This window comes from Ischnura elegans, chromosome 1 (assembly GCF_921293095.1).
Source record: "Ischnura elegans chromosome 1, ioIscEleg1.1, whole genome shotgun sequence".
Lineage (NCBI taxonomy): Eukaryota > Metazoa > Arthropoda > Insecta > Odonata > Coenagrionidae > Ischnura > Ischnura elegans.
The window spans coordinates 53,136,428-53,162,820 of NC_060246.1; the positions used below are offsets into that span (position 1 = coordinate 53,136,428).

The window sequence follows — 26,393 nt, forward strand, 5'->3', positions numbered from 1 at the left end:
AGTGGTGTTACATGATAGGTATTACTTTAGAATATTGGCACTCATAATATGTCGACAATATATATATATATATCCAAACTACAAGGGAGAGCCCTGAGTACAGGAATTTTCATAGCTGTAATAAAGATTACATACTACGTATATGAATCATGTAATATTTGGCCCTTTCAAATTCTCAAGCAGAAAATCCAATTATTCTACATCAGTGGCGGATACAGAAAAAACTCAATGGGGGGGGCGCAACATATCTTGAGTTGTCTTTACTTTTATCGTGATGAAAGATAATCAAGTCACAGGCAAAGTACCTATATGAAAATTTTATTTAAAGTGATTATAAACATGTAAAAGACAATGCCATCTTATGATATAAAAAAGTTACAATTGTGGTTTTGCAATGTTCGGCAATACAGGCGGACCCGCAAGGGGGGGGGCACGCGCCCCCTGCGCCCCCCATCTGTATCCGCCACTGTTCTACATGCTCAGCCAGCAGGTTTTGACGTCTCCATGTTACAGTATTACTGCCTGCAGAAAATTGCCTTTTGCTACACATGTTTGTTATTGGGCAAGTACTTTCCCACCAAAATTGCAAGATTTCGGAGACTTTGGAATTTTTATTAAAAATTATATCAACGATTTGTTGGATCTTGAATCTTAATGGAATTCAAGTGGACGAAGCGAACAACTATTGAACTAAACTTTAGTTTTGTAGAGCCAAAAAAAATGCTAGACTTCTCACGTCATTCAATCAACCTTTAAATCTCTTGCTTTTTAAAGTTCAAGAAAGAAACTAAACGCTACAAATGAATATTACATCGGACGGACGCAGTAATAGAAAAGGCTAAAAGAGCCTTGTGGTGTGAAAACTCCCCCTAACGCGCGACTCACCTCAGAGAGGGTGGAAAGGGAAAAAGGGTATCGCTTGTTGCCTTTCACGGAAACTGTTCATTTTTCTCTCTCTTAAGCATACTGACTTAATCTCTTCACTTTACTTCAATACCCGAGGCATATTTCTTACGCGCGGGATGGTTCCGAAAAATATCCAATCCTTAGTATTTTCACTCGAGTAATGCGCGCTAAATGGTCTAGTCGATCTATACATAATCCTTTTTAACATCCTATTTAGTGTTTTAAGTCAATGAAGACGATTATCCATGCTTTAAATGACGATTTTTCAGGACTAATGTTTTAAAAAACTTGAAAAATCGGCCTCAGTTACCGAGCCTCAGAGGTCCGCGGCGTGTAGGTCAGCCTTGACGCGCGATTGAAAAATCGCTCTTATTTCCTTCGTCGCAAACTTTCTTTTCAAGATTTCTACTTAGTACTCTTTAGAAATCTCTACTTTATATTGCGATTCAAATTTTCCGAGTTATATTTTTCGTAAACGAAAGATAATGTCTACTTAATGTCAAATTTCACGTGAAAAACGGGTCGGCCATTTTGCGTTGTAAAACCAGACAGATGAGAGCCAAAATCTTCAAAAGTCATTGAAAGTATAGGCAAAGCACCAGATCAAAGGAATATTGCGTTTTTTATTCCACAAAACTCATACCAACGCAAAACCACTTGGATAAATTGAAAGATTTTTTGAGGGAAAACGATATCTCGTGTGGCATTGAAAAATTGGTCATGTTTGGGCCTCTGTAACTCACAGAAGGTTCGCATTTATGTAAAATGGCATATAAAGCAATATTTGGTAATGATTAATGAGTATTTACGGTGATTTTCAAGTCTCTATCCCCAAAAAGGTCATTATGGACTTTATTCCAGCTTTTTCCGATTTCGGACCAGTGTGCGCGGGGTAGGAAGACGATCGGCCGCCGCGGCTGGCGTATTCGGCGCCCACGTCGACAACAACAATAGTGTATTCGGCAAGAGGGCAAGTCGGTAACTTGGGGCGCCTCGTTTGGGAGAGAGAGTTGTCGCCCAAAATTGTCTCCCCACCCAAGTCCGTAACTCGGTAGAGAGAACTGTTTCTCCCGTTCGGATGGGAGAAAACTCGCTCCGATGAGTTGTATGAAAAATTTCTAAGGCGAATCTGATATTGGAGCTTGATTTATCGAAAAATTAACCGTGTGCAATTTAAAAATGTTTTTAATTTTATGTCAAACTCATCCATGCAAATATTTTCTAAATTGAATGCATAATAACCTCATTATGACTTACTAAAGTCGGGACTACATTTTTGACCGCGCGCAGTGATTCCTCGCTTGCAAGCGGCTGCAAGGCTAAATCCAAGTGCCGGTAAATTCTGCTTGTCACCATGTAAATTCTTCATTTCGTATCAATTACAACCTCACCAAAGTTGAAAATTAAGAGTATATTTCTAATGTGAATACAGCTTTTGCTCGCTGCTTGCAGATTTGTGCAAACATCTTTTGTGCCAAAATTGTGTTAATGTCAAAGTGACAACTGCCGTAAATCTTCTGCTGATAATCACAGTGCCAGTGGTTGCAATGTACAAAAATATCGGCTAAGAGTTGTAATTATCAGTGCTCCATCGTGATTGAATTGTAAGCAGTGTTATTGTCTGACAGCAATGTAAACATTGCCAGTGGCGTGTTCACCTCCGTTGTTCATCGTATAGGTACATTGACATTTCACGATCAAGCTATCAAGATCAAAGCTGTGTGTGAAGTTTCTTTTTCGAGTATATTAACGAATAATAGTCAGAAAAGTCACCTGTGCCTCTTTCGTGGGCTAATTTCTGGCTTTAAATCAGTGAATTAATAGTTGTTTTTATCATAACGAGCTTAGTGATTGTAAGTTGTTCGTGATGAATAAAAGAGTGGAAGTGATTTCCAGTTTTTTTATATTTTATTTGCCTGTGTCTCACTTTATATTTACGGCGTGTGCTAGTACTTAGTTTGTGGATATTCATTTATTATTGAAGTACACTTATAGCTTCTGTATGTGTTGACAGCGGAACCGATTCGCGATCTCATATGTTGTGTGCACACGGTTTTGCTGAGCAGTCTTATTCGTGAAACCAATGAAATGGTGAAACTCTATTACATTGTCGTGGAATAAGTTCTTTTAACAATAAGGGCATGTCTTGTGTTTCATTAACTGTCTGTTGCTTTTCATAGGTAACTGTTTAGAAGTTATTTTCCATTATTTAAAGTGCTTTTCTTGCGCTCTCTGAATTAGCATTAGCTTTCTAAACCCCGCTACTTACACGAAAAGAATTCAGAGCTGCAGATAATTGTTATTTCATAGGATTGCGGTGTTTCTGTCTGCTATTGAGGGTGATGGATTTTCAGCAGGAAGAGAATCGGACCATCGAAGGACGGATAGGACAACCTTCTTCGCTAATGCGGCCGGAAATCTTCCTCCGTCGCCTCAAACGGTTTATTAATATCCCGCAACAATTTCTCATTGGTGTTAATTGCCCCACTTCTCTTAAATGCACCTCATATACGAGCAATAATATTCTATGGTTTGAAAGAAAACGCGCCATATAGAGAAAATACAACAAAACACTGTCGAGATACGCACTTTCTCCATGGGAGAAAGAGATACGTCGGGCTCTTGAGGGGGACGTAACTGAAGCGCCCGTCTGGGGCGCCAAAGGCGCTTGAGGGGGCTTACGGACTTGGGTCGGGAGACTAGGGGGCCTATTACGAACGAGCGGGCGGTACGCTACCGCCGGGCGGAGTTTTCGTTCCGTATACGGTATCATACCGCCCCTTGCGATTACGAATGGGACGGTCGGCAAGTCACCGCCGGGCGGAGAGTACGTGTCAGGGGGTCGGTAAGGAGCGATGCGGCGGAAGTGACGTTTGTATGAAAAATTCTGAGCTCCTTCAGCCCGAAAATGGTGTAGCCAATGGCAAGGGCGTGCGGTGTTCCAATTCCGCGGCAACTGTTCCTAGCAGACGAATATTTCGGCAAGAGTTGTTGGCAGTCTATAAAGACAATTAGTGGTATTTATGGATTAATAAGGATGAGTCCTTCGTTAATTCGCCTTAAAAGTTTGAAAAATGAACGAATTTTGCTCCTCAATTCTTACTTATAGGATAAAAAGTTGAATAAAACAATAATTAGCAGTGACTTGCGGAAGATATCATCAAAAAATCACGTATGAGCAGACGCAGGTAGTGACAAATTGCATGGCAGACCATCGAAAAATTACGATAGAAGTACTTTTAGGGCCAACGGGCAAGGTGAACCACCAATTCCATTAGAGCTTTGACCGAAATGTCCATTCTTAAAAAATATACGAAAATCCACCACGAATACTTAGCTGGAGAGCCTTAATCACAGACAATATGACACTCAACATCTGTGAAATGACAAAATATCTGTTGCTCTGCATTCCTTTCGTGTTAGTTACGGGGTTTGGAAACCTAATGCAAATTCAGAGAACAAGAAAGGCACTTTTAAAAATAATGAAAAATAACTTTTTGGCTGTTATCTATGAAAAGCAATGGAGAATTAAAAAACACAAGATATTCACTTCTGGTTACAATAAAATTTTATTTCAAAATAATGTGACAGAGTTTCACCATTTCTTTGGTTTAATCACGGGTACACAACCACATCAAAACAGTCTGCCCACAATAAACATGTGAGATCGCGAATCGGTTCCTCGGCAATCACACACACAGGCTACAACTTATTTCAATATTTCAGGTAAAATCCACAATCGATACAAGCTCACACCATTATAAATAATGGTACACAGGCAAATACGATCATCAAAAACTGGAAGTCACTACCATTCTTATATTCATCACGTAAACATTACAATCAAGAGCTCGCTATGATGAAAACAACTATATAATCACTGATTTTAAGCCTCAGATTATCCTACGCAAGTGGCACAGGTGACTTTTCTCACTACAATTCCTTGGTACGAAATTGATATACTAGTATATAAACAAATTTCACACATGACTTTGAACTTGATAGCTTGATCGTGAAATGTTATCTCTGCGGTGAATGACGAAGGTATAAACGCCACTGACAATCTTTACATTACTATCAGACACTTCTCGATAGCGTAAACCACTGTTTAAAAACCAACCACAATGGAACAGTGATAACTACAGCTCTTGGCAGATGTTTGTCAACCTCGTCAAACTTTGTGCATTACAACCACTGGTACTGTGATTAACGGTAGTTGTCACATTGAAAATAACACTATTTTGAAACAAAACATGTTCGTAGAAATCTCCAAGCAGCGAGCAAAAGTTACATTCACCTCACTATTCAAGCAGTTATAACGTTGAAAATAACACTACTTTGGCACAGAAGATGTTCGTAAAAATCTCCAAGCAGCGAGCAAAAGTAGTATTCACCTTGCAATACAAGAAGTTGTCACGTTGAAAAAATAATATTTTGCCACAAAAGATGTTCGTAGAAATCTCCAAGCGGCGAGCAACAGCTGTATTCACCATACAATACAAGCACAGGCAGTCCATAACGACGAATTTTCCGGCACCTATGAAGAAATGGAAGATGTTAATGCATATAAAAACATTGCGGACATTAAAAAACATCCAAATTGTTCTAATTAAATAAATGAATGAGGGTCAACTTACAATCAACGTATCCATCTCCTACGGCCGTGGCTCTCTCTCTCTCATCTCAGACGGCTACAACGTTGTTGTTATATGGGTATTATACTTTTTTTGTTCAACTGCTCCAGTCGGCTCCAGTTTTGTATTTTATACGCTTACTCAGACATTAATATTATAAATAACACAAAATATGATAGCTTCCGAGTTTCTATCGTCGGATATTTTGTTTTAAAAACGCCAGCTCGACCCGAAAAATGTAAACAGACGTCCGCCATTAGGGGGTCGGTATCTCACCACCGGGGTAGCTGGCCGTGGTATCATACCGACCCCTAAGCCGTGGTATGATACCGACCGGTGGCCACTCGTAATCGCTCGGGGGCGGTAAACGCGCTTCGGGGCGGTATGATACCGCAGGCGGTATCTCACCGCATGCGGTAAGCCGTTCGTAATAGGCCTCTAGTACTCTCCCAGGCGACAAATAGTCTCCTTTCTCCGGCGGGGCGCCCTAGAGACTTGGGGCGGGCGACAACTCTCGCGCAGGCGCTTCACGAATCTCCTTTCTCCCATTTTCGGGAGAGAACAGAGTTACAGACTTGCCCTCCTGAAACTACCAGGCCAAGGCATTAGAATGACTTATCGGCTTTAAAACCTGCACTATTACATGAGTTTCATGATAGCGCTTCCTGTCGGCAGATTGCTGGACCTACTAGCCTCGAAAGCTCTGTAACCTTAACTACTCGACTCGACATCCGTAATGCTACTCGAAACGCTCGAGTCGAGTACCAACTACTCGATCGACTTGAATTTTCGAGTACTCGCACATCCCAAGAAGATATGTGTTTTGTTATTACGATTACGTGGCGCGAAAATTCAAATGACTATTGGAAATGCGGTCGTATATTTTGTTGTTTGAAGTACTGCTGGAATCGGAATCGATTTTTCGCCTTGGCAAGTACTCGTTTTCGATTCCGGTTCTTGGCCGAGAATCGAGGATATTAAGAATCGAGGAATCGAACCGACCCATCACTATTAATAATGCATCCTCTGTACTCTTACCACTCATAAATCCAAATTGGTTTTTATTGAAAAAACTATGCTGATTTAGAAATTTAAGAAGTCTGACTTTAACAACTTTTTCTATTATTTTAGCAAATACAGATAATAGGGATATTGGTCTGTAATTATTTACGTTCATTTTATCACCTTTTTTAAAAATTGGTATCACTATTGCAGTTTTTAATTGTTTAGGAAATATTCCAGTATACATACTTAGATTAGCAATATGGGCAAGGACCTCCGAAATATTTGCATTTACTTCTTTTATAACTTGTGTGGAAATATTATCAACACCTTTAGATTTTTTAGACTTTAATTTCTTAATAATGCTGCTAATTTCTTTCGCATCAGTAGGAACAAAAAACAGTGAGTCAATTGAATTGGAGGTTGGGAATATTTCTTTGTATTTATTCGTATTACTTTCAAAATAATTGTTCTGGGTCAATTCTTGAATTACTTTACCATAATGTGAACTAAATTCGTTTACAATGTCCTGGCACTTAGTGACAACGATACCATTACTAGTTCTAATTTTTACACAATTCTCATTTCCTTGCTTTCCTCCCGTGAGTGAATCTAAAATGCGCCATTGAGCAGCGGTATTATTGACATTACTATCAAATAGGTCCCTGTAATACTTTTCTTTGCGCTTTTTAATATCATATTCTAATCTTTGCGTGTACGATACGTAGTACCTATTTAGCTTTTCATTTTCAGGGTGTTTCCTCATTTTTTTATACAGAAAATTTCGCCTAGAAATTCTCCCGCACAAAGCGTAAGTCATCCATGGCCTCTTCATTCCTCCCGATCTGTTACTGTCTGACGCGTATTCAGCTTTTTCAATGCAGCATTTCAATTTATTTATAAATATTTCATAGGCTTCATTGACATTTTGTTGTGAATAAACATCATTCCAGTCACATCTTAGCAAACTATTATTTAGATGGTTAAAGTTTATCCGGCAATGGCTTCGATAAACTCGTTCGTATATATTAATGGGTACATTAATATTTAAAGAGCATGATACAGCATGATGGTCTGTTAAACCCCAATCGTCCGCTCTTCCCTCATACTTATAGTTATCTCTACTTCTGCAAAAAATGTGATCTATACATGTACTACCCGTTTTGCTAATTCTAGTTGGTACTCGAATAAGCTGGTCTAGTCCATGACTAGCCATAAGGGTTTGATATTCAAAGGAAATATCGTTGGGTTGTAATATACATAAATTAATATCACCAATTACAATTAAATTCCTCTCACGAGAGATGGTTAATACGTTCTCCAATTCACTCAAAAAATGTTCAACCGGATTAAAATTAAGTCTATATACACCAATAATGCTTATCCAAGAAGAATCATTTATCCCTACTGATATTTTAACCATATCAGCAGTTTTTAATTCACCCAGATCAATAGAAGAACACTCATAAGTATCTGCTACATATGCAATAACTCCTCCAGCCCTATAGTTATTATTACACACATCAAAACTCCGATAGCCAGTTATTTGATACATAGATACTTCAGTATCATTGACCCAAATTTCTGTCAAAACAATTACAGCGGGTTTTATATCGAGATTAATTAGTTGAAATACAAATTTATCAAAATTAGCTCTTAGACTTCTTATATTTTGATGCAAGACAAGGAACCTGCCACCATTAAATCCACTATCATTAACAGTACTCTGCATTTTGTTAGTAAAGATAGGTTGAAGACATACATAACTCACTCACAGAATGCTTACAGTTTCTCCAGGTCATCAGAGGATTTCAGAGTGATTACTTGATCATTCTCCTTCTTCCTCATGAGTATTGTCCCATGCCTTAGCCATAAATATTTGTATCCCTTTTCTTTCTTCGCAAGACGCGCAGCAGCGAAGAGTCTCCTCCGACCTGGACTCAGGCTCTCGTTTATGTACACCGGAGTATCGGTCGCCAAGCCCAGGTGCCGTGTGGAGAAGGTCCTTTTCACTCGCCTCTTTTGAAGAATTTCTTCTTTTGTATACCTACGGACGAATTTGACTATGATACCTCTCGTTCCGCCTTCGTGTCCCTTCTTTCCCAATCGGTGGCATGTGTTCACCATATCATCGGTTATTTTAACACCAAGGGCGTCCCCCACACTTTTCACGATTTCTAAGGTATTTTCATTTGGTTGCTGGGGAATGCCGTGTATTTCAAGGTCATTAACGCGAGAATATTGCTCTTGGTCGTCTAACCTCTTTTCTAATTCACTCACTCGAGATTTTAAGCCAACATTTTCTTGCCTAAGTAAGTCTATTGTCGCTAAATATTCAGCAATCTGCGCTGAGTTTTCTTGAAGCACTTTAGTATTTTCATCTAATCTATTGTGCACAAACTCAATAGCCTTGTTCAAGTCCAATTCCATGCGTTTCCTGTCCTCTTTAGCTTCTTCTAGAAGGTTTATAATATGAGAGATACTAGCAGTGTCCGTATCCGCCAGTGGAACTACTGACATGCTCTTACGTTTTTCCGCAGCACAGGTAGGACAACGCCAACTTTGCTTTTCAGCGCCAATATACTCGATATCCTCTTTGGACAAGTGAACACAAGTAGCGTGACACTGAGTTTGACATTCACTGCAGGTAATCCTTAGCTGGCGCTTAAGAACATTCACATTACATACACTGCAATTAGCCATTTTAAACTGCGGTTTCCACTTAATATTAGTAACTCGAGCTTCTAAATTGAGTAGGAAGTTATCCTCGTAATTGAATGCACTTATACTCTGGACGCAACTGAACACATCACTGAGGCACCTGCCTGTCTCGAGCGAAGCACCAGCCCACGTCTGTCTCGCGTGGAAGCTCAACCATGACAATTGGAATTCAAAGGCTTAATCTCAACCATCGTACATTACAAGCACCCAAAATAGCGAGCGATTTTCTGGAGATTACGTACACTTGTTGTCTATTGTATATCAACTTATATACGAGGGTTATTCCAAAAGTAAGGTCCGGTTAAGAAAAAAAAAATCAAAAATCAGAATTTTTCCAAAACAATTGTTTTATTTACATTCCTTACAACTTTCCTCTATTTTTCTACATAGTTTCCATACTTATTTAAACATTTTTCACATCATTCAAAAAGCATATTGAATACCTATTTTGTAGAAATCGGCCGCCTGGGAAGATAACCAGTCTTTAACTACTTCTTTCACTTCATCATCTTGTGTCGAAGCGCTTGCCACCTAGAAACTCCTTTAAGCAGCGGAGCAAGAACAAATCACTTGGCGCCAAGACTGGACTGCATGGTGGGTGGTCCATCTGTTCCCATCCAAATTTCTTGATTAGAGTTTGCGTTTCCTCCTTAGTATGGACTGTGGCTTTGTCACGCAGCTACAAAGCTCACACCCACGGGTGCAATTTACTGCCACTCATTATTTTAGGACCGTAAACTTCAGTAATCTGCTGATGAATTTCTACTACTGAAATGTTTCTTGCAGACAAAAACTGTATCACTGCCCTTACTTCACAGTTGGTGGGTAGATCAATTGGGTGGTTTCCTATTTTTTTTAATTGCCTGAATTGCCTGGTAACACATGACACATTAGACAATTGAAATGATGCACCTAAAGTATTATCCAGTTGTGACCAGTGGTTCCCGAGATACGCCCCCAAGAGTGAGCATGTGTCACCCCAAGTGACGCCACCTTGCACCAATGTTCAAAGCTTCCAAGTCTGTCACTTCATTCAGCATTACTCATATTTCGACAAAATGTATTGTCATGCAATATTTACTTAACACAGTTTCAATTTATTTACCTGATTAAATTATAATACAATGCACATTTATTGAAAATTCAATTTTTAATGCGGTTTTCTGACCACAAAAATAAACCCAGCAGTATGCCTACTCCAAACTTCATATTTTTAATGATGCAAATGAAGAATGTGACATCTTCATCTTTTTGATGCAGCACAGAAACTGAGGGCCCAATACCTGATTAAATTGTTTCATATTCATGTAGAATAACAATGTAAGCATTGGAGAAACGTGAAAATGTACATTAGGACAAGGGCTGATCCAGGATTTTTTTCTGGGGGTCATAAGGGTCTAACAGGCAAACAGTCTTCTCATATTTTAAATTAAAAACAAAATGCAACAATTACTCTATGAATTATTCTCTTTATTTTAATATGAAAGTAATGAAAGAAATTAATTATTGAGCCTCTGTGATATACAAAACAAACGTAATGATAATGTATCAAAAATTTTGTATTTTTTTTTAGCATCTGGGGTGGCATGTGCCCCCATGCCCCATTCCTAAATCTGTCAATGCATACAGAGACGTTTCAATGAAAAATTGTTTTCTATGGAACAATGGAACGTTATTTCAAGGCCACATTAGTCACTCTAACATACTGTCTTATATCTTGGCCAGCTGAGCCCAAGGCTCACCCATATAAAACGGACAGTTTGCATGTACATTTACAGAATAAAATCCAGAGATTTACTTGGATCTGAAGACAGTTGCTAAGGTCCAGCTTGGAGCTGAGTTGACAGCTGGATAGGATTTGTAAATGGAAACTAGAAACGCCGATCAAATATTCTTAATTGGTCATTATGATAATAAAATTTTTGGTTCTAAGTTGCCATGTAATGGACAGGTGCTAAAGGTTATTTTCTTTTAATTTCCATAGGTAATTTTAAATTTACGATCTAGTTCTAGTCTTCCTATGAAAGAAGTAGAAGTTTTTTGGGAGGAAGCGCAGATACCAGCGCGGAAATTTCAGCATAGCATTGGAAAGTTGGAAAGGCTCTTCCAGGAGTTATTTCAAAAGTCAGGACGAAGAACTCAGTTGCAGACAGAAAATAGGTACTTAAAATTTGTTTCAGCCCTCAATGATCTGTTCAACATCGGCCCATGTCGATGCTTTAGAGATGATACCTCTAGAATGAGACAGACTGTTCCTTCTCAGTAAAGGAGAAAGGGGCAGAAATTCTGCCCTTTTGAGCTGCTGCAAGAGGAAGTTGGAAATATTCTACCATGCATCATACATGGTGGATTTCGGAAGCGCTTAACTGCCTGAAAATAGTATTTTTTGCAAAGACTTGTCCTTGTCAACTGAGGAAGAGACCTTAATCCGTGATATGTGTTTGTTTATTGTGCATCTGCATTTTGAGGTATGGATACCGGCACGGAATTTGGTTGAGGCTCCGAGGTGGTACTTATTTAACATTCTTCAAAACTTTGTGTAAATATATGAAAATCAGCAGTGCAGTTAGTGAGGTGACAATGAACAAATTTCAGAATCAGTTAAGGTATTTATCCCAGGAGGCTACATCTATAGACTTTTTCGGTCACAATTTACTAGTAGTGGTCAAAAGATGAATGGTAGAATCTCTAGAGTCAAACTTCACTGATAGTCATAACGAGATATCGAAAAGATTTTCTCTGCTTCCAGAAAATTGACTTATTTGCCAATTAGGATAATGAAGTCTCAAATTAAAATGAATCAAAGGCTTTTCAAACAACTTAAAATTCCTTTGACAGTTCTCTCCAACTGACTGGAAAAAAGATAAGGCATATGAATAAGGATAGAAGATTGTAATGCAACTGAAAGTGGTAAATGATTCTGCTGAAAGGTGGGTAAAATTGATGGAGGAATTTCATGATAAGTTAACAAGAGACGAAAACAAGAAACAATTTTTGCTAAAGGTTGTGTGCAACTACAGGCATAAATTCACTGACTCTAATAGAGCTACATTGTCAAAAGAATTAAGTATGTTACAGAGAATCAATCATGCCAGATCACTTCATTATTTAAATTTGAAAATACTATTTTATTATCAGGGGTGTTCATCAAAGTATATGGGTGTGTGATAAGTGCTGTCAAATATGTTTCCTGCATTAAAAGAAAAATAGTGATACAATTATTGAATCCCAAATAATCTTCAATGTTTAATTTGATTAGATTAATGAATTGAAACTGTGTGAAGGTAATATCGCATGACAATATTTTTCATAGAATAGGACTAACGTTGAATGATTTGACGGACTTAGGAGCTTCGAGCGTTGGCAGGAGGTGGTGCCACTTGGGGTGACACGTGCTCACTCTTGGGGCGTATCTCGGGAACCACTGGTCACAATTGGATAATACTTTAGGTGCAGCATGTCAAATGTCCAATGTGTTTTGGGTTACCGGAGAAAATCAGTTGAAAAATACCAGCACCTTCTTATCACCATTCATGTCTGAAAAACAGCCAAAAATGTTAAAATTTCTCACCTTTGAGTGCAATGCCGCTCATCTTCCTGTCATCCAAATGCAATAATATTTTACAGGATGTGTATTTACACCAATTGGCGTAAAATGAGGGGGTGTCCCGATAGAAAGTTGAAAAATAAGGACCACCCTAGTGTCTCATACTAGGAGTTGTTCATTAATCATTTTTGCCGGCGCCTACGAGAGGAAAACGTTTTCCATGCTACAAGTAGCATAGGAATATTTAAACCCATCTGTATTATAGAGATCTTTTTTGGGGGGAGTTGCCCTGGAATTCTGTCCCTATAATTTGGGACCCAATTCAATGGTGCACATGGCTGGGGTGTTGCCATTTGGGCCATGTTGGCTATTATCCCAGATACTGGACTAGACCCTCCTACCCTACCTTAGTACGAGTACATGGTCACTTATGGCATTACCAGTGTTTTTGAAACCAAATATTGCTTTTGATTTTCAATAATTTACACTTTTATGAGAATAACTATGTAATATTTTTAAGGCATTGTGGAATTTTAAATGGATTTCTAGTTGTAATAATAACAAAGTTAGTGAACACAAGGTACTAAGACTCTAAATCCAAAAGTTGGTTACTACCGAGCCAGCACATTACAAGTCTCTGAGATAAGATGAAAGGAAAAAATAAGGAAGGCTTATATAAGTAAGCAGGTTGGCCTTTTCTTATGGGTTTCTCACGGCCAGGCTGACAAAAATCCAGAGTAATGACAAAATAGAGGCCTAACTTTCAGTTCTTCCCTATATGTTGTTATTATTCCATCATGTTAGAGTATTTAGGCAATTATGTATAAAAATAATGTTTCCATTCTTGGCGCTTTTATGTAATGAGGAGAAATGGCATCATACAGCCATAGTTTGAAAATCATTCTGATTTTGAAATGACGGCGAAACCAGGGTCGTAAGGAAGAAACATGTTTTCTCATGAATAGTGACGTAGGATATAAAAGTCCCAGAAAGAAAACTCTAATACATCGAATTATCTGAAATCTGAAAAAAAAATAAAAATTCATAAATGTCAGATTGTATGGACCTTGAATGAATTCAGTTTGTTTTATGCACGCATCAAGTTTTTCTATGTAATTACATTTTAAATTGATAACTATGCCATAGTTGATGAGCTGAAGATAACATGTTTTAAATCTCCCCTCAGTAATTTTTTCTATCTACCATGAGGTAAAGGTACCGTATATGCCTGAATATAGTCCCCCCTTTTTTTATAAAAATGCCTGTCGCAAAAGTAAAGGGGGGTGGCTATATTCAAATGCATTTTTTTAACTTATTCCCGAAACTGAAGCCTCAAAATTAGGGGGGGGGGCTATATTCAGAGGGGGACTATATTAGGAGAAATATGGTATGTACGTAAATAATGCTTTGCATCTTCACCAGCAAGTTGCTTGCAGTTGTTAAATTTTTTTCTATTTACAAGAAAATCAGTTGTTCAGCTTAAACATTTGCAGAATTCCACCGGTAGGCTTTCAATTCATGTTGGGCAGAGCCTTTAGCTGCGTAGCATGTGTAGTTTACTGTTCTGCTACCTGTGGTGCTCATCCAACAGACCCAGTGAGAAATGGATCATCGAATCTACGTCGAATCTTCGTCGATTCGACGACTATAGATCGATATGTGGTCGACGTCGATTTTATTTGTTCAATCGACGTTTTTTCGACGTGTTATTCTCATTGGCCAGCGGGGTCAGCGTGTTGATTGGCTGAGGGGAGAACTTAGTGATGTAGTTTTAATGTCTTAAAAATAACGGTGAGACGCTATTACAATATATGTGTCTTAAATAAAAAATATAAAATTAAATAATTATTTTATTTATCCATAAACATTAGTTTTAATCTCCGAGAACAATCTTTGATTCCTTTTAATTCTGTTACTTGACCGTTGAAGTGAGTTGAGCTGTTAGTCGTCATTGGTCGTCATGCTGTTAGTTCCTTGCAGTAAACTCGGAACAGAGACATTCGGTGCCGTATAGAAAATTTACCCTACAAGCACACAGGAGACTGTCTCTTGACGACAGGTAAGAGACCCCGAGGAGATGGCCGCCCTCTCCCCTTTCTCCCTTGGTTCGTCAATTTTCGAGTGTTCACCCCCACCCACTTCCGCTTCTTTCCGAGGTCAACACTTCGCCTTTCCGAAATTACATTATCTTCAAGAGGCATTATGCGGATACCGAGTGATCATGGCTGTATATTTAATTATTTTCTAATTTTATATTGGTAATTCGTCGTGGTATAACACGAATTAGACATTAATTAGTATAATTATATCGCTGACTACGCCGATACCGGAAAAGAGCCCTTCCTCCCCCTTGCAACATCCGCTTCGTCTCTTTCACTTTGTGCCATAACTCGAATCTGAGAGGTCCTGCCTTCGAAGTTACGATCACCGCACGTGTTTATTCTCATTGTTGGAGCTTGCCGGTTCTTGCAATCGCTTTTTCAACTGCGTCCATTTTCACCGCTTTGAGGTAAGTACTGATTAATTTGTATCCCTGCTAATTTTTATGGCATTATCATATTGTCTTCACGTGTCCCAAAGGACTTAGATTTTGTCATTTATTCGGTAGTGTATTCGATTCGCTTATGGTTGCCTTTTACATGTATTTTCATGTGTCACTCATTAACCTCATTAAGGATAATATTCGTTATCTAATGTACCTACCTTAGTGTTGATCCCAAAACGCCTCGTGCAAGTCGAAAATATTCACGAAGCATGGCCGTTATCCTTCCGACGCTATTATTTACTCTGTGGACTATTATTAAGTTTTGTTGAATTCCCGATAATAAGGAAAATTAATGTAAACAGCAGATTTATTTTGAGACATTAAAATTAATGGAAGTTGATATGTTTAATATTCGGCTAGCCGCCATGTTGTGTGGCTCGAGGTGCATTGTCACATTTACTGATATAGATTATAATAATGAATTGATGTCCTTTAGTCTCGCTAATACTCGAGAACCGATTTGGCTCATTTTGATTTTAAAATGTTGGTGAGTGAAAGTTATGTATTGGCTCTATTAAGTGGGCATTGCATAGTATTTTAGCTGACCTGAGAGAATACGTGTTAAAGTTCCCAAAGCATTATTATTGTTTTTGTGTAGTCATAGCATTTTCTTAATGCGAGTATTCTGCTTTTTCTTTTCAGGTGTTGCTTCAGTCCCTTGATGTCCAGTGGCCTTGTGAAAAGCTGTTTCTATGTAATAGGAGTTCATCTTTGAAGTTCCTCTGACATTCAATGTGGCTTGTTCTAATACTTTTTGTAAATAAACCAATATTTGAAAATGCCTGATTTTCTTTGACATTTCCTACGTTTGTCACCGAGATTTCTGTTTGTGTGTTGTCATCGCTGTAGCAGTCTATTAACACCATGTTCGTAAGTAATATGCTTTAATGTCAATTCGCATACGCCACGGATTTATAAGTGGCCGGTTAATATGTCCCGATTTGGAATAGTGAAGTAGCGGTCGGCTGTAGCTCGCTGCTCGTAGTGCTGTTAAATGACAACAGATGGCGCCACCGTCGCACAGTTGATGTGTCCGACGTAGTTCGCGTGGTTATCGCTTGATGGCGCATGAATCGGAAATCGGAGACCGTCTCTTGAGTAGTGCGGACATTTCGTCATGGGTTCGTCATCGTATCGTCCGGCCGTCTCCTTGTTGTCTCCGGAGACGCTTACCGCTTCCGGGAGGCGGTCTCTTTGGTTTCTGTAGAGAGTCTCTAAGGATTCGGGGGAGACAGTCTCCCGTGTGCTAGCTGGGTATTGTCGCATTTATTTTGCGCGACAAACTTTGCTAGCTCTAAATCCTGTTATTGGTATTTAAAATCCTTCTGAAACTTAATGAGCTTTTGGATTCGTATTAATCATCGAAAAAGGCATTCCGTCGCTTAGTAAAGACAAGCTTCACTACCTCTTCCATACTTCGGAATCGGTCTGCTTTTGGACCGCTGTATGACAGGTAGGATTAGCTTCCCCTATTTAATGTGTTTAAGATTTCCATTTTCACACATTTGCCACATACGCCGGACCTTCTATTTGCGTCCAAGTTCTAACTTCTTTCCTGCGTGGTATGTGATATGCACAAGCTTGGCTTTGTGACTACGTTTACCTCATTTCGATACCTTTATACTCGCGTCATAGATGTCAACACCTCACATTTTTTCTCAAGGATTTCTGATTATTATTGAAGATGAATACGAAGGACTTAAGATTACAAATCACCATCATAAATTTATTTCAGCCTTCATTTGTTTAGACTTTACGTGCTCGATTGAAATACGTCGTTGGCGCAGCAATAGATGCTCTTTATTAGCCGAAAAGATGTATATTTCCGCAATTATTAGTAGGAATCGCAGGTAAAAAGACGATATCTCGCCGACGTCGAAAACACGTCGATGGCGTCGACGTCGAAAACACGTCGATGGCTTCGACGTCGAAAACACGTCGATTTTCAGACCATATAGACATCGATCGATGTGTTACCATCGACGTTTTATCGATGAGTACTTCGACGTCGAATCGACGTAGATTCGATGATCCATTTCTCACTGGGAGAGGCGACTCATGTTATTCTGAGTATTTTTGATGGCATTCCTTACCTATTTTTCTTTAAAAATTATCCTTGCTTTACATACGTCCTCTAGTTTACGATAAGCTGTTTATCATGTTTTTTTTGTAAGAAAACCATGAGAAAGAGATTACTCTCTCACTTTGTGCTATCAGTGTAGTTAGCCTTAAAATTCGTTTAAAAATTGATTATGCACACAACAAAACAGATAATTCACTCCAGAGAAAAAAATATTGGAGTATGCAACAAAATTTTTCTTTGCAGAAACAATGGACAGTATAATCAGGCAGGGCCTGAATGTATCCGACCATTGCTACCTCAGTGGTCACTTCCCTTCCCCCACGCCAGCTTTAGCCGACATCTGGTCTTTGTGTTGCAAAATCCTCCCCAGCTATACCAGACGTTAGCACTTCTGTGTATGAAAATGCCCATCGCATCCACCCACCATTCGGCATGAAAAGGTTAAAGGAAATTTGACTGTAACCATTTATGACATTATTGAATGCTACTTAGGTCTTCTACGAGGTAACTCCCATGAATACGGACATGCAAAAGTCGCAAATGCGATAACGCGAATTTTAACGCGAATTCCGGGATTTTCCCGCGAAATACGCGATTTCCGGCGTTTTCCCGCGAATACGCGAATTTCGTATTAATTGCGATTTTCTCCAATTCATGGGCGATTTTCACTAACTCAGACGCGATTTTCACAATTTTTTTCTTCTGCTCATGCTCCTCCCACGAAATTGTTTTTCGAGGCGTACATTTAAGCCGTAATATTTTCCCTGCATTGGCCGCTTTTCGACGCGACGAATTTCCATGGGCCGCCGTTCACGGCTCAGCGCCGTGAGATGTCTCGTTTGAAAGTGGCCTGAATTTCACGGAACCGTGCCGTGAACGGCGGCCGGCGAAAAGTCGTCGCGTTTGAAAGCAGCCTCAAGATAGCACGATGTGTATTTCACGCCATAACGGCGCACCGCCGGGCCGGATTGAACCTTGCCTTGCTGACCGTCAACAACGCCGTGCCGTCAACTGCGCGATTCGACTCGCTTGAAGACATGCATTGAGACCAATGGTTATTTGAAAGCACAGTGCCGTGCCGTTGACGACGGCCGGAGCAAAGCAAAAGCCTGAAAGCGGCAAAAAGTGGCTGTGCGCCGTCTATTCCGTGAAATACTCTCGGAGCTACATTGTAGCAGCTTTAAGCCAAAACGACTTATCGCCGGCCGCCGTTCCCGGCACAGCGCCGTAAAATTCAGGCCACTTTCCGACAAGACGACTCTCTGGATTTCACGGCGCTGTGGCGGGAACGGCGGCCGGCGGCCGCGGAAATTAGTCGCGTCGGTGAGCGGCCAATGCCGTGAAAAAATTACGGCTTAAATATACGCCTCGAAAAACAATTTCATGTAGAGCAGAAGGAAAAAAATTATGAAATTTGCGTCTGAGTTGGTGAAAATCGCCCATGAATTGGAGAAAATTCATGATTTCCACAAAGAAACACACTCGAGGAAATAAGGCGACTTGTTTGTCCGGAGGATGTCTAAACCGCATTCACGATGTCCACAAAGTAGCCAAAATGCCATGGGAATCAGATGGTTGACTTAATAAAATTACTGGAGGGTTCAAACTATCCAAATACTCACATTCTATAAAGAGATAACCCTTTCGCTGCTAATGACGAAAATATGTGGCAGGACGTTTCTTGACCCGGGAGACGAAAGGCAAAAATTTTTGTCTGAGATTTTCCTACGCAGGCCTAATGCCGAAAATACATTTCCTTGCTCTCCTCCTTTTATGACATTCGTGGGTTCGCAAAGTCTTAGTTTCGGGACCCAACACAGGCCAACACCATGGACTGGCAAAATCTGTAACTGCCGAAATCCGGAAGCATGAACCTAGACCCTCGTCTCTTATTACCCCTCTTTTTGGCAAGGGACCGCAATAATACAATTGTTCATTCAGTTAGTTTGCAAAATAAATATATGGTTCTTTCTTAAAAAAAATATAAACGAAGAATTGAATTCTTTGTCTTTTGGCAGAGTTTACAATTTTTAAATGAAATTCTATCATAAATATTAACTTATATCTCGATTTCACTATAAAATCAACATGGAAATTGTTAAGGCATTAAATTCGTTAATGCTGACGGTAGAGCTACATTCAAAATTTTAAAATTCTCAGAATAAATCGAGGAATTCAATTGGAAGTCTGCAATTTACGTGCAAGCAACAATCATCCATATAGCTAATTCACATAAACAAAGCATGAGTTGACAGCGAACCAATGATGCTGGTAGGGTGGTAAACCACGAAAGGAGGGAGACCAACTACCCTCAGAGTCCAAGATAATGCAAAATGCCCACTAGGAAGGATCAGAAAAGGTTGGTGTTGAGAGTGTTTGATTATCTGCAAGACCTTTCTTAACAGATGTCCAACATAAATGCTCCATACAGAGGGGACCAAGGAGTCTCATAGAGCGCAGTCCCGCATTCATGTTAAGGAGAGAACTCCACCATTTTGAAAGAGTTAAAGAAGTTAAAAATGAGCCTCAAGAAAATTCATAAGAGTACTTTTTTAGATAAAACCACTTATTAAATCTGCAAAACATGAAAACCTCTAAAGCAGCTGCTGTAAAGTCAATACCTATGCAGATGGCTGAAAAAGCGTCAACCAAACTTAGTTCTCTTATGGTAGAAGACCTAAGCAGAAAAATAGGTACATATTTGAAAAGATCTCAGTTTTTGATCCCCAAGAAGTTCCGTCTACAGACATGAACCCTGACTTAAAAACAAAAAATTCATGGCCTGGAATCAATGGAGACAGAGAAGTTGATGTTGGGGTTGGGAGGATTACAGAAATTACTACAAAAGCAAAATTCCCGGGGTTCAGTGGATGTAATTAAAGCAATCCAGGAGCTCAAATGTCTGAGACATCCTTTGTATCTAAGTGCCTTTAAGCAATTTGGATCACTTCTGCAAACATGGACTGAGAAAGATTTCTTTCCTGCTATAACGCTGTGTTAACAGATAAGAGAACAAATGTAAAAGATGACAACTTGATCACAATAGCAATATTTCATTTGAAATTACAGACATTTAAAAGTAATTTCTCTCTAAGTAAGCTAGATATATGTATACGCAAAGGATAAATATGTAAAATAGGTTAATTCAGTCAATACTCCATGTATTGACTGAATTAACCTAACTGACTCCATATTGCTTTAATTATTCCCAATCAATAATATCCTAAATTTAAGGCAATGGGTGGGCCACTGCCCTCAATCAACATAAATTACTTTGCCGTTAAAATAACACCGATTTCAGGGCAAAATAACATCGCTTTTGTAGAAAAATAACACCACTTTTGGCTATAAAATAACCCCACCTTTTGCATGTCCCTACCCATGAATAACACTGTCACTTTAGTAATCAAGTCTAATTACATTTTCATAGCTAATGGCTAGTGAGTGAGAATGGGCAAAGTTTTTAGCAAAAAGTAAGGCATCCTCAGTACACGCAATACTCCTGTAAAAACGGACAAATTCTTAATTGAATTTCTCAGCCTGCCAGTAAAAGATGGAATGGATGGATGGATGTAGGTTACTTTTTGTCTTTTGATGCTGTATTTAATCAATTGGAAAACTTTTTTTTTTTCAGTTGGCACCTTCATGCTGTGGTTTCATAATCTATTTGCATATTACAGGGCTCAAGAACCTGTGGCTCATGTCCTCCAGGTTTTCAAGGTGATGGAACTACTTGTACTCAAAGAGGAGTTTGTGAAATTAACAACGGAGGATGCCATCCAATGGCTCGGTGCTTTGAAAATCCAAGTGAGTTCATTTTTTTTATTTGAGCATCTAATTTGTAAGTTGAAGGGATCATTGGCTCATAATTTTGTAATTCTAGAAATAGAGATAATGTTGCTCCTCGCAGTCAAAAAATCAAGTTACAGACCGTTCTAATACAACAAAAAGAATACATTTTACATTACAAATATTTTGTATATCTGAGGGATCATTCCAGTGATATCTTTTCATTATTGCCATTATAATTGCTCTTCATGAAGGGTCAATTTAGGACAAATTTCCAAAATTATCATGAGTATCCCTTATGAATCCATTGTAAGTTGAACCCATTCTATAGCAAAGGTACCGTATAAATGCATCTAAGAGATGCACCTTTTTTCCCAGAAATTGCAGCCGAAAATGAGGGTGCGTCTCTTACATTAATTTTTATCTTTCCCCCTTCCCCGGTCTCAAGTCCAAGGGAAACTGAGTGGCCTTGGTTTTCAGCATGAGTCAGTCATCTGAAACTGTAGGTGAAAAACAAGCTGCAGGCAGGAGAGTTCTTCCCTTAGTCATGTATTTTTACAATGCTCCTGTTTGTATTTCTTACTCTTAAGCATCGTGCCGTCGTGTTCCTCAGAGGTGAACATGGGAAAGATGGCATGGGGTTTCTTGCTCTGGAGGGCTCGCTAAATTTACTGCTACAAGAGGGCATCCCTGGTATTTATACTGCAAATAATAATTGAATGTCAAACTTAGAGAGGCCTAGATAGAAGAAATCAGAAACACTTGTAACTGAAGAGCGCTGAAGGAGGGGTAGAGGGGAAGGAGTGCACTACCTCCATCTCTCAAGCAACGAGGCTATAAGCGAGGGAAGAAGGGACAAACACGTCGTCTCGCATGTGACGTTGTTGTCTTCAAAGGGAAGGGGCAAAGGAGCAGCAATGAGATGTGTACTGTTTTTGTTGCCTGAAGTTTCCAGTCCATCTTGTCTTGTTTGAATGCACTCATGCTAAACTTTTTTCCTCAGAAATTGTGCTGTTTGGACTATGCTAAATATAAGTAGCCTTATTGTAACTGTGTATAAAGCTTTGTGTCAATCAATTAGAGCTTAAAAAAATTGAATGCTGTCAGATAAGCATGGCGTTAGGTCTCATTCTTTTTTGAACCTTGTGCACGTCCTACAATTGCTGAAAGCTATCGAGATATCTTTGGGCTCAGTTGGAGGTTCACCTAACATCTGACCTTCAGAAATTGGGAGAATTGAACCTGGTAGACTGGAAAAGTGAGTACTTGAGATGGGGTAAGGATGAAACATGTTTCCCTTGTTCCCATCTAACTTGATATTTTAGCGAAGATAATGATTTATGGTCTGTGTGGTCTCGGAAAGGAAGAAAACCTCAGAGGCATGGGCTGATGGAGGGCCAAGGTTGGTTTTGTAAAATCTACACTGTTACTATCTTATTATATATACATATCTACGTCATTATATTATGGCGCTGAGATTCCCCCAATTGTTGTTCAATCTCTTGAGAAGATTCACGCTATGTACCTGTCATGTTTTGCCTTAAAATTTTTCATCGCTGAAATTCTATTGCAATACTCATACGAGAGCTTTTAAAAAAATTTGTTTGTGAGTAAGACAAGCATTTTATTGTAAAAGCATATGCAAAGAGAGGATCGGAACCTTTCGACTCCCTCTTATGTGCACTGGGACTGGGACGTTACATTCACGAAGGCATTGATTTTAAATTTCGGATTCAGATTCAATCTTCAACGAATTTGGTTCTCAAGTACAAGGTGAAGGGCATTATCCCTGGATATTTGGAGCCGAGGTATCCAATCTGACCATCCCTATTAAACATCGTAAGTTTAATACTACACGTGAATACTTATCTCCAAGAGTTGTGTACGTATTGTGTAAATTTAGCTGAAAATGCCACGTAAAGTTTTAGTATTGAAAGTGGAAATTTTGATAACTGTTGAAAGTCCCGGAAAGATACGGCTGCAACACTGCATGATATGATAAAAAAATGCAGCAAAATTTTTTTTCTTTAGCTCTGATGCTCAAAATATGGGTGCCTCTCTTACACCCGTTTGTAGGGTATACTGTTCTGACCCTAATTTTTTTATCAAGCCTTTTTCCAAAAATAATTGCCGCATTTTTTCAGACCTTAACTTTTCCTTATAGGGATCAGCCAATCATATGTTGAATGTATCTGTCTCAGTGGATACACAGGGAATGGTTTGGGGCCTGCAGGATGTAGGCCTCTATCTCCTGGTGAAACCAATGTGATTCTCGGTGATCCGTGCTCATCTCAACCCTGTCAAAATGGAGGCACATGTATTGCACCTTCTCCATCATCTCTTTCATGCATATGTGCACCTGGTTTTACAGGTAATAAATTGCACTAAGACTTTTGTTTGAAGTTCTTATGGAAAACTACAAGTTCTTTTCGCTGACTGAGCACTGTCTTTTCATAGAAGAAGGTGACTTAAGCTATTTTTTTTCTGTCATTGCTATTTATAATCTTATTCACTGTAAATTGGCGTCACGGCTGTATGTGAAATTTACTTAAATAAATAAAAAATTTCCTTGTAAGATAAAATATGGCTTGGAAACTTTTTCAAAAAAAGGACACCAGCAACAATGGGCTACATCAATAAAACAGCCAAAGAGAATATTGATTATGTGGGATTTGTATGAAAATGTGCTTTAATCAAAATAAGAAAAAGTGTGCCTGTGTGTTTTAATTTTTAATGATTTCATGTTGAATATTGTCAAATATTGAAAAATCATGCACTGAAATTCACTCACCAATAATAAAAAATTAATTTCATTATAAACTGATGCAATGCAGTGTATACATTAAGATCAATTCCATGTGGCACAATGCATTTCATGTCTCTGCCAACTGCTTTCTAGTTAGCTAATAATGGGAGACTAACCAATTTTATAAATCCTTTCCCCCACACTGTTAGGTTGCAACTCTCAGCAAGTGAATCCTTTGTGTTGTTACATCTCTTGTTTTTACTAAATTTTTGTTATTTTTATTTTACAATGTATTACAGGGATAAGATGTGAAAGAAGAAGTGATCCTTGCCAAAGTCACCCATGTCAAAATGAAGGAATTTGTGTGGCCAGCAGTAACACCACAGGCTTTTCTTGCTTATGCCAGCGAGGTTATACTGGAGAGCATTGCCAAACATTACAGCAAGGTAAGCTGACATCTCTCACTTGTTATGTCATTGCTGTCACTAGATTGAAATCTTCTCTTAAAGATTTTTTTAGGAAACGTTCCTTTTTGCACTCGATTTCCGATCTTTTTATATTAGCATTTATTTTACCACACCATTTTGTACAACAACAATAGCACCCAAACAAAAAACATGACTACTAAATAAAAACCATTCAAGTTACAGAAAATAAAAGAATAACTATATTGAACATTCAACATCCTCCCACTATTGCAAAAGTGAAGCTTCTTGATCTTCTTGAGCTTCTTGAAGTTTTCTTGATCAGCTTAACCATCCAAAAAAAACATGGTAAAAAACATTTACAAAATATCCAAAAAATCATTTACATAGATAATACAGGATTTGAAATTCATTCAAACAAACAAGTTGAGCATGAAATATTAAATTCCTCAAATTGAAAGCAATTTACAATTCCAATATGGAAAAAGTAATTCCCTAAAGGTTCAGTAGTGCACGAGGCCATCGCCTCAACTCTAAAGACCACTTGGCAATGATAATATATAATTTTCTGATCTTCGTTCCAGCAGAGAAATCGTTGCATGTCTCGATCATTAGGATCCAAAGAAATCTGTAGATATGCCTTTTCAATATCTGCTGTAAGACCAATAGGTTAATGCCGAAAACTGAGAGGTATTAACTGAATCAGGTTTGGACCCTTATCAATACGGTCATTAAGAGACAGGTTATTTTCACCTTTATTTAAGGCATTGAACGTGGGTCGAACCTTTGTGGTTCCTTCAATACAGCTCAGTGTGGCAAGCAATGTACCCTATTTGTCTCTTCGTGTCCTTCAACCCTCTCAATTATACCCTTTTCTTGCCTGTCATTTAGTATTGAATCATATTCTTTGAATTTAACCGTACGGCACAGCTTTCTTGTAGTTGAACGTAGTCGGTCTTCTGCAGATTCAAGATTAGTTTGCAGCTCTGGGGACTGACCCTCAATCCAAGGAAGATGGACAACATATTGACCAGAAGAATCCCTTCCACTGTTTTCTGGGAAAAGTCCAATACTTCCTGGTCCAATTTTCTTTGTTCCTTGGCATAATATTCCGAGCGCTTCCAAATCCCATAATTTTGTAACCTTCAAGGAATTTAGCATGGTTACGAGCAGTGTTGTTGCTGTTGAATGATCCCTTCCAGCCAAACCTAAGAGTGTCCATCCAAGTTTTGTCTTGATGGCAACTAAGCTACTATCCATCCTAATCCACTCCGTGGTCATTATTTGAGACCAAATGTCAGTGCCAAGAACGCTTTCTGAATCATCGGCTTCTGCCAAGGAGAAATCTGAAAGCACAATTCCCTTTGCTATCAGTTTTCCATACAGCCTTTTGTCAATTACCTTCGGCACAAAATTACAATTAAGATCCTATTCTAAAGCATCTACTTCACATTTAAAATTTGAATCCGAGCCTCGAAGTACAATCCGATAAACACCATGATTGGATGGAACTGTCATTCCTCCTCCAAACAATCCCTGCCGGACGGAGAGCTGGGAGACTTGCAGCAAACCAAGTTCCTTAACACAACTCTTGAGTACATATGATCTCTAAGAGCTAGAATCGATTAATATTCTGACTTTCTTGCATTTATTTCCATCCGCAATAATATGGGCCATTAGAGTTTGTAAATACGTCACAGGATTAGTCGTCGACAAGTTCACAGTCATCCTTTCTGATATTTCAAACCCATCTCTCGTGAGTTTGGGGCATAATGCGGTGCCTTGCAAACCGGGCATTTCACAAAATTTTTGCATTCTTCTTCATATGTCCCTTTCTAAGGCATTTAAAGCAGATGTCTCCTTTTATGATCTTTTCCCTCTTTTGCTCAGCTGAAAGATCGATGTCTGTGACACAATCTTGAGGTGGGTAAGTGTCCTTCTTATAGAAAATACATTCGTCATTTTTACTCTCTTTATTTTCCAGAAAAACTAAAG

General features: G+C 38.9%; 1 protein-coding gene across 1 annotated transcript in view; it reads left to right on the forward strand.

The window, feature by feature from the left end:
* The window catches only part of LOC124160663 (cubilin-like), a 270,327-nt gene that overhangs the window by 32,053 nt on the left and 211,881 nt on the right, over positions 1–26,393 (forward strand). The window contains exons 9-11 of the mRNA XM_046536589.1: positions 21,119–21,245; positions 23,392–23,598; positions 24,273–24,419. Coding sequence (XP_046392545.1) covers positions 21,119–21,245; positions 23,392–23,598; positions 24,273–24,419 — 481 coding nt within the window. The remainder of the gene's footprint in view (positions 1–21,118; positions 21,246–23,391; positions 23,599–24,272; positions 24,420–26,393) is intronic.